The sequence below is a fragment of the Festucalex cinctus genome, chromosome 12 (genome assembly GCF_051991245.1).
Source record: "Festucalex cinctus isolate MCC-2025b chromosome 12, RoL_Fcin_1.0, whole genome shotgun sequence".
NCBI classification, from domain to species: domain Eukaryota; kingdom Metazoa; phylum Chordata; class Actinopteri; order Syngnathiformes; family Syngnathidae; genus Festucalex; species Festucalex cinctus.
In genome coordinates, this window is record NC_135422.1 from 28946514 (window position 1) to 28956009 (window position 9496).

A 9496-nucleotide genomic window follows, 5' to 3' on the forward strand; every position below is an offset into this window, starting at 1 on the left:
GGGGGCGGGCGTGCCACCTACACCCACCGGGTTGGGTGAGGCCCCGCTGGTCGCTCCTCTTACTCACTTCACTAGCTTGCACTATACACTTTGGGAAGGGTGGAAACACCGTCTTCACCCTTCAACTCCCCTCCAATTTTAATGCACCTCACGTCCAAGGGGAGGGGTGAGTTGGGGCGGGGAGCCATCAGAGGGGATGGACTGCAGTGCCTGGCAGCGCTGTGGTCCCCCCCCATTTGTGTCCCTGCCCCACCACTTTGTCCCTCCATTTCCTTTTTTAATGCACCACACATATACATATTCATTTTTTGGGGGGGGATACGGGTGTGTCGGAGTAGGGGAAATTTTTTCCCTCTGCTCCGACTCACCTGCTCCCAATTTTAATGCACCACACGCACACACTTGTATATACACTGGGTGGGGCCACATTCACGGTGTAAGGGTAGAGCTCGCCAGTCGGCGAGCTGGCGGACTCAGTAACAGGGTTAGGTGTCACTAGTACTCTGGCGTGACGACCGGGGCCTCTCCCCACCGGGCTCGGTGTTCTGGTGTTCCGCCTTCTCCCCTGGTGCTTCCTCCTCTGCTTCCCCCCTCCCGCCGCTGTGCAAATCTCGCGCGGCTGGAGGTGGGGTGGGCACATCTTCCCTCTCTGCGCTGCTGCCCGGTGCCGGTTTCCGGGGGGGGGTGGGGGGTTCTCGCGGGGGGCCGGGTTCGCGGGGGGGGGGGTGGCGGCTGTCGGGGGGCGGGGGGGGGGCTTGTTTGGGGGGGGGTGGAGGTATGGGTGGGTGGGGGGTTGGGTGCTGGGGGTCGGGGTGTGTTCGGGGGTTTGGGGGTCGGGGGTGGTGGGGCCTGGGTCGTGGTGGATGGCGGGTTTGGTTGGGGTGCGGGGGGGTCGTGGGGGGATGGGGGCTGGGGACCGGTGGGGCGCTGTGGGGGCCCGCTGGGCCTCGTTCTGTGGCCTTGGGCTCGGGGGTGTGGGGCTGGGGCGGGGGTGTTCCGGGTGTCTGGGTCGGCTCGCCGACCGGTGTCCGCTCGGGTGGCTTGGGGGTGGCCTTGGTGCTGCCGCGGCCTGGGGGTTCCGGGGGGGGAGTGCTCGCTTTGCTGGACCGCGGTTGACGGCTTCTTTCTTTGGTGGTGGTCCTTATGCATGCCAGATCCGTCGCACCAGCATCTACTGAAACTCAACAGAAGTACCCTCTCCCTCCCACAGCCCCTTGAATCAGTTGGTGCTGGTGTCTGTGGTTCTCACTTTGCTTTATCTATCCTTCCCTCCTTCCTCTCTTTAGTTTTTCCTCTGGTCACTTGAGATCTTAATTTATTAGAAGTATGAGGTTTCTGGGGTTGGCATAAGACTCTGGTTTTGTAACCACGCAGGAGGGGTCTTGTTGGTGCTGGACTTCACTTTGATGGATTGGATGTACTGGCTTCTATGGATCTCACTCTGCCTTATCGATCCTTCCCTCCTTCCTCTCTTTAGTTTTTCCTCTGGTCTCTTGAGATCTCGCTAAATTTGCTGGAATTTAGAGGCTTCCGGGGTTGGCGTAAGACTTTGATTTTGTAATCATGGGGAAGGCAGGAAGTGTTTGGTCGGTGCTGGATTTCACTTTGATTTACCTTTCTTCTCTCTTTATTTCTTTTTTTTTTCTGACCTTTTCTCTGGTCTCCTGACCATTTAAACCTCACGACTCTGGCAAGATTCTGAAGTGCCTGGTTAAGGCGAAGGGTAATGGGATATTTATAAGGTTTTAGGTGAATTAATTGAGTATAAATTTATACGTATTTGCACGCACGCACGCGCACGCACGCAAACGCACGCAAACGCACGCAAACGCACGCACGCACGCAAACGCACGCACGCAAACGCACGCACACATACACACACACAAAAAAAAAAAAAAAAAAAAAAAAGAGCAATGATGACAAGACGTTGAATCGGTAAGACTACCGAATGAACAATTCTGAGCTCTTAAAAAAAAAAATAAAAAAAAATAAAAATAATGACTAGAATCAGGTTGACGTCCGTCGAGCGGGGTGACGACAATATGTAACTGCATATTAACATCGGAATGAGGTCCAATTAATTGAGGTAATTTGCACATCGTTTTGGAGTACAGCACAGGACTGAACTTCGACCGACTAAAGCAATATGATCTGCACGTCCCGTGGACATCAATTGTTTAGTGGGGATCGAGTCTCATTCCGTGAAGTGGCCAGCTTTGTAGAACATTATAAAACTTCTTACCTCTGAAAACATAGTTTAATTGGATATGAAAAGCCCAGTCTTCAGTATTGAGGTCGTGCACGTACGAGTGCGCGCAGCGTGTACGAGCGTGCAGTTTGTTTTCGGCCACAGGTGGCAGTAGAGATTTGAAATTTTAAATCTTACATAGAGCTACTTTAATTAATTAATGACACATTTATTTAATTAATGACACATTTATTTAATTAATGACACTTTTATTTAATTATTTAATGATGTCTTAATTTATTTAATGTTGGCACTTTTGGTCCTCCATACAACTGTGTGTACTTGGGAGCAGTGGTTCTTCACATTATCACACAATAGCACAGATTTTGTGCATTCTATTTTTATTATTATTCTTGTTGATGTCAGTACAGGACAGTGGGTGTTGAACAATACTGTCAAATAATTCAGTAACGAGATAAACATAATAGCTATAAAACTGTAAAGCAATTGTAACAATTTCCAGATGTGGGCGCATCAATGAATTTTGGGCATCGTCATTTGGTAATCATGAACAGACGCGACACACTTCCATCATCGTCAGTTTTTCAATATTTCAATCCAAACCGAACTGTAGTCGTAAATCCGTTTACGTTATTTTCAGTGTTGCATAATTGCTAAATTACAACCGCTATTTTAGGACCAAAGATAAATTTCATGGGCAAAGTCCATCAATCGTCAGTCTGTCGCCATGATTTTATCCACGCTTCCGTCATGCTAAATTACATTTTGTCATCACAATTTTCCGCTTGACATTGTTATGTTACTATTCTTTTCCTCACTAATGTCGTCACATATAGTATGTGTACACGTTCATAAAGGCCGGGAATACTGCCACCCACGTCCAATGGACTCAGGACCTAAACTGAGCACTGAACTAATGCTTGCATAAACCTACCAATAACGAGGAATTACCAACAGAAGGAAAACATTATCATCGCGGTCTGTAGTCACCCGAGCTCTACAAAACGGCCAGTCAACACAATTGGGACAGAACCAGAAGAGAGAAGGCTTAAAGAATAGAATGTGCGAGGAATTTAGCATGTGTGGTAGGCCTATGTGTATATTTACTTGTTTACTGCAGGTGAAAAAGAGTGGCTCAGCTGCCGTCCCAGGAATGAAGTGGAAGTACTCTGCGTTGCGTCAGCGAAGTGAGTGTCCGTCCTTCATGTACAAAATGGGCGTCCGTCATTGACTGACTGAGAAGGTCCGTTGGTACTGATTCAGTTATTGATGATTACGTTGTCGAAAACCCACCCCCAGCAATGTTTAGTCCGTCAATTTTACAAAGTTTGCTGTCATTTATTAATCATCAACAAAACATTAACCAGATGCCCACCTCTGAGAATTTCTGGAACATAGATCCTCTTGTTCCTTGGTCACAGCCTCTGGCTATTGTGTATGCTTTACAGATAATCAACGACGGAGAACAAGAGGAGTCTCCACGGATCTCCATTTTTTTTAAATTTTTTTTAATCATTCGGCGTTTTTCCACCAACAAGCCCAGGAACTTTGACTTCTGGGTAAAGGGAGTTCTTGGTTGTAAAAGTTCAGCAGGGAATTTAGAATTGTGTTTCCACAGCGTCTTCGAGTTCTCGGTAATTAATTCAAATGAGTTTGATTGAGTCCAACCGATGTAAAAACAATGCCCCCAAATTTGACCAATCAGCCGTGGTCATTGCAGCCCACTCCCTCAAAGTTCCTGCCTGGCTCAGCAAGACCCTGCTGCTGAGATAGTACTTGGATGCTACCTGGGGAATTTAATTACCCTGGTAATTGTTGTTGGTGGAAAAACGCCCAAACTAAATTTTACCAAGGTAAACTGAAAAGTTCTCCAAAAGTTACAGCGGTAGAAAAACGCCCTTTCTGTGTAAAATCTTTCTTTTGTAAATATGCCATGTTACAACATAGACATCTTATAGTCCAGTATGAAATATTTTCCTCCTTTAAATTTGGTGGGTGAGGCTTATATTCAGATGCACTCAATAGTTTACACTCTGTTCTTGTCAAGAGCCAGCAAGACTAGGTTTTTCAGAATGTGCGTGAAGCTTATTACTAGACGAAAAGAAAATTCAGTCTTTCTATTCTATTCCTGTCCATTGCCTTTAGCCCTGACATCTACCCGCACCTCGAGGCCGCACCTTTTCCATTGTATCGGTTCAACCCTGACCGGTCTCAATGGGAAATTCCATGTCCGGCCAGTCCGAGAGTGAGTCAAGACCAAGACTTTTGGGAGTCCAGTTCAGGACAAAACCAAGACCTTCAAACAGTAGTCATAAGACCGGTTTCAAGACGTTACAATGCTAGTTTTGAAATTGCATTGGTCGTTTGGTCGTGTAGACTTTGGTGCTGATATCCCACTGTAAGTTGTTTCAAATTCTGTGGCCTTACTTACGGTAATTACTGACATTTACTAATGACAACATTAACTTCAAAAGACTTTTTTATTATTATTTTATTTTTTTTGAACATATAAACAAATGAACAGCAGAGATAAAACAAAAAACAACAACAATCAAAATAGAAGAAAATCCCAATAACATAATCATTCAATTAATCATAACTTACATGTTCAAAAGGGAGTAGGAAGAAGTTAAAAACTTATCTAGTCCTACCCCTTTTACTAAATATATTTAAACTTATTTCATTATTAATACAATTTTCATTTACTGATTATTAAAAATAATAATAATAAAATAATAAATGATATATATAACCCAAGTTATATATATATATATATACACAAGTGCACTTAACCTATTCACATTTACCAAAAACATATATACATAAATTTACTAAACATATACCATAATACCTATCTAGATCACTTACACATACTCACATGTACATTTTTCATATACTGGCTTGACATAGATAATTTTTTTGAACTTTACTTTTAAACATTTTTTTAAACTCCAGCATTGAATCACAATTTTTCAGAGCAATTTCCAAATGATTCCACAGATCAACACCTTTTACAGATACACACCTTTGCTTAATATTTGTTCTTGTTTTGGGTTTTTTGTACACACTTGTACCCCTTATATCATAAGGACTGTGTCTAATTTCAAATAACTTCTGAGTACTGTGGCAGAGTAAATTGTTATAAACTTTATACATTATTTGTGCTATTTTAAAATCCACCAAGTCATAAAATTTCATTGCATTTAATTTAATAAATAGTGGATGTGTTGGCTCTGTATACTTTGATCCATTAATAATTCTTATAGCTTTCTTTTGCAATTTGAAAACGGTGTTAGTATTTGTTTTATATGCCATTCCCCATAATTCCACACAATAGGTCAAATATGGTAATAATAATGAACTATATAATATATATAATGATTTCATGTTTAAAACATCCTTACTTTTATAGAGTATCCCTATGATTTTTGACATTTTCCTTTTAACAGTTTCTATGTGTGGCTTCCAACATAATTTATCATCGATAATAATTCCAAGGAATTTATTTTCATTCACCCTTTCTATTTCAATTGAATTCACCATAATTTTGACTTGATGAGTGATTTGTCTCGTGCCAAAAACTATGAACTTGGTTTTATTTAAATTCAATGATAATTTATTTACATCAAACCATTTTTTTAATATATTCAATTCATACTCCACAGTAGTCAGAAGCTGCTTCAGGTTTTCTCCTGAACAATAGAAAGTTGTATCATCAGCAAATAAAACACTTTTCAATGTTTTTGAGACACAGCAAATATCGTTTATATACAGTATAAATAATTTAGGGCCGAGCACAGACCCTTGGGGAACTCCATGAGTGATCTTCATGTGTTCTGATTGTACATTATTAAACTGCACATACTGATATCTATTTTCCAAATAACTTTTCATCCACTTATAAGCTAAACCTCTTATTCCATATTTCTTTAATTTATTCATTAATATAGAATGATCTATAGTATCAAAAGCTTTTTTTAAATCCATAAAAATCCCAACAGTAAATTTTTTATTATCTATTTCGGTAGATATTGCTTCTACAAGCTCCATGACTGCCATTGAGGTGGTCCGTTTTTCTCTAAACCCATATTGGGTTTCACTTAAGAGCTTATGTTTCTCAATAAAATTATCCAATCTATATGAAAATATTTTTTCTAGAATTTTTGAGAACTGTGGCAACAATGATATTGGTCTGTAGTTATTAAACTTGTGTCTTTCTCCACCTTTATGAACAGGAATGACTTTGGCTATCTTCATTTTTGATGGAAATATACCAGTTTTAAATGATAAATTACAAATATATGTAAAAGGTTTTACAATATATTCTATAATACTTTTTACTAATGTCATATCAATGTTAAGACAGTCAGTAGACTTTTTATTTTTTAATGTTTTCACAACATTTAATACTTCTATATCATTCACATCATTAAGAAACATTGTGGATGAATTATTTACAATGTTCTTATCTATTTCACGTTTGTTTCTTGGCTCTGGGATTTTGTTTGCCAAGTTGCTGCCCACGTTAACTAAATATTCATTAAAATTATTAGCTATGTCAGAAATTTCATCAATTACCATATCGTTATCTTTTATAAAATATTGTGGAAAATTTGTTTTTTTAGAACTTTTTTTAATTACATGATTTAGTGTTTTCCATATTTCTTGTGTATTGCTTTTATTCTGTTCTAATAATTCATAGTAATAATCTTTCTTTCTTATTCGAATAATATTTGCTAATTTATTTTTATAGATCTTGTACTTTGTTTCAGCTTCCACAGTTCTCAATTTAATAAATCTTTTATATAAATTATTTTTCTTTTTACATGCATTCTGTATCCCCTTTGTCATCCATGTCTTATTTGGACCTTTATACTTTCTTGTAATCTTAATTAATGGACAATGTTTATTATATAGAGAAATAATGGTTGACTGAAATTCACTATATGCAATATCAGGATCGTTATTTGAATAAACCTCAGACCAGTTGTGTTTCTCTAAATCCAACTTAAAGGCAGCCATGGAGCGTGTTGTTCTTGCTCTAGTTTCAAATGTGTAAGTAATCGGCTTCATTTTTTTATCAAAATAATCATAAAAAATTGCAAAAATCGGGAGGTGATCACTTATATCATTAATAAGGAGTCCACTTTCTATTTTAAGGTCAATTTTATTTGTGAATATATTATCAATTAGTGTAGCTGTATCGATTGTTATTCTACTAGGTTTTATAATAACAGGAAATAAACTATTACTATACATCATATTTATAAAATCAGTTGTTTTCTGATGTCCATTAGGATTTAATAAATCAATGTTAAAATCACCACACAATATTCGCAACTTTTTATCATTTGTATAACTAAGGATATCTGTTAACTTATCGTTAAATGTATCAAGACATGATCCTGGTGTCCTATATATACAACTTATAATTACGTTTGACATATTTTTTATATGAACTTCAATAGTTACACATTCCATTACATTATCCACAGTAGTAGTTAGATGTTCAATTTTACTACATTTGAAAACCTTATCAACATATATTGCAACTCCTCCTCCCCTTCTGTTTTCCCTATTCATTGTAAACAATTCATATCCTTCCATTTCTATATCGCTTATTTTCTCATTATCAAGCCATGTCTCTGATATGGCTATAATTTGGAATTTATTTATTTTACTCAAGCATTTTTTAATTTCTGTAAAGTTTTTATATAGACTTCTACTATTAAAATGTATGATTGAGAATGCACGAAAATCCTTACTTACATTTGCATTGAATTGCTCATTAGTGTGGTACTCGCAGGCAAGGTCATAGTTGTTACTACATAAAAATTTATCTGGGTCAATGCCATTTTCTGGATCAGATGTCTTATGTTCCGTATAATCAAATATTTGTATTTTTTTTGTGTTTGGGTATAGATTTTCCATTCTAGTATTTGTCAACTTTTCGTCATCAAGTGTATTGTGTTATTCCTTCATTTTATTGATGAGTTGTGTTGGTGCAAGTGTCTGGGTGTGCTTGTACGGGGATGAATTATAAGCTTGTCGTATTTTAGGTAGGCAATCTCTCCTCTTTCCCGTGCTGCTTTCATTTCTGGTATAAGTTCTTTCCGTTTTTTTCGAACAATATCAGTAAAATCCTCATTTATGTATATGTTTGTGCCCTTAAGATGTTTTGTTTTTTGTAGAATTTTTGTTTTATCTTTGTATTTTTCAAATTTAACTGTAATTGTCCTGGGTCTGGTCCTCCCAGTTTCCCGTTTGCCAGTCCGATACACACGCTCCAATTCTATCTTCTCCTGAAATTGTAATTTGTCTCTGAATAGTTTCATTACTTTATCTTCGGTGTCAGTCCATGTTTCTCCTGGTGATTCTTCAATTCCATCAATAATCAGATTGTTTCTTTTACACTGTCCTTCTAAATATTCCATTTTATCATTTAAAATAATTAAACTGTCACATATTTTGTACATTTCAGTTTGCATGGTTTTACCGTTTTCAATGTGATTAATTTGAGTTGTTTTAAGCTCATCCACCTCCTTTTGCGTATATTGACTGACTGAATGTCAGTTAGAAAATGCTAGTCTTTGCTAAAGAATAGATTAAATGTGCTCTCTAATTTAAACCACAAAAACTGTTAAAGAATGGATTACATGTGCTCTCTAATATCAACACGTAATACGACAATGCTAAGAAACACTGATAGTGATTTATTTTATACCAATTATGTTGATGTATACATGCCCTGAATTGCAGCTCTGTTGTGAAACTGAAGCAGTCATCTCACTGGGCCAGATGTTGTTGAGAAGTTGTCATGGGAACCTGAGTGTTGATGGTGATTCTTTGTCTGGTTTGACACCGGACCATACCTATAATGGCTCTCCGGAATCTGTGTGGAAAAATGTCAAGTTAACCACATGTAGTACATTGTTGAAAACGAAAAATAAGGCTGATAGAGGGTAAAAAAGAAACACTGACTTTTTGTTAGCAATGACATAAATGCAGGGGTTATAGAAGGTAGAGGACTTGGCAAAGAGAGGGGCGATGATAGCCATGGGTGCAGGAATTGTTCTGGGGTCACCAAAAGATGCCCAGAGACACACCATGGAGTATGGAGACCAGGCCACAAGGAACATTGCGATCATCACAATGGACATCTGCAGGCCAAAATCAAAACAAGACATGTTTCCATATTTGCAAGGATTGCCTTTATTTGTAGTGGTGTTTTAAAACTGAATTGGCTGTAAAAAAAAAAAATTAGCTGTTATGGAGAGTCATAACTGA

The 9496-nt window shown here is 38.3% G+C and overlaps 1 protein-coding gene across 1 annotated transcript in view; it reads right to left on the minus strand.

Moving 5' to 3' along the window:
• Positions 1 to 4713: 4713 nt before the first annotated feature.
• The window catches only part of rrh (retinal pigment epithelium-derived rhodopsin homolog), a 200405-nt gene continuing 195622 nt past the window's right edge, over positions 4714 to 9496 (minus strand). Inside the window, exons 7-8 of the mRNA XM_077538869.1 lie at positions 9191 to 9369; positions 4714 to 9101 (exon numbers count right to left, since the gene is read on the minus strand). Of these exons, the coding sequence (XP_077394995.1) occupies positions 8996 to 9101; positions 9191 to 9369 (285 nt within the window). The 3' untranslated portion in view covers positions 4714 to 8995. The remainder of the gene's footprint in view (positions 9102 to 9190; positions 9370 to 9496) is intronic.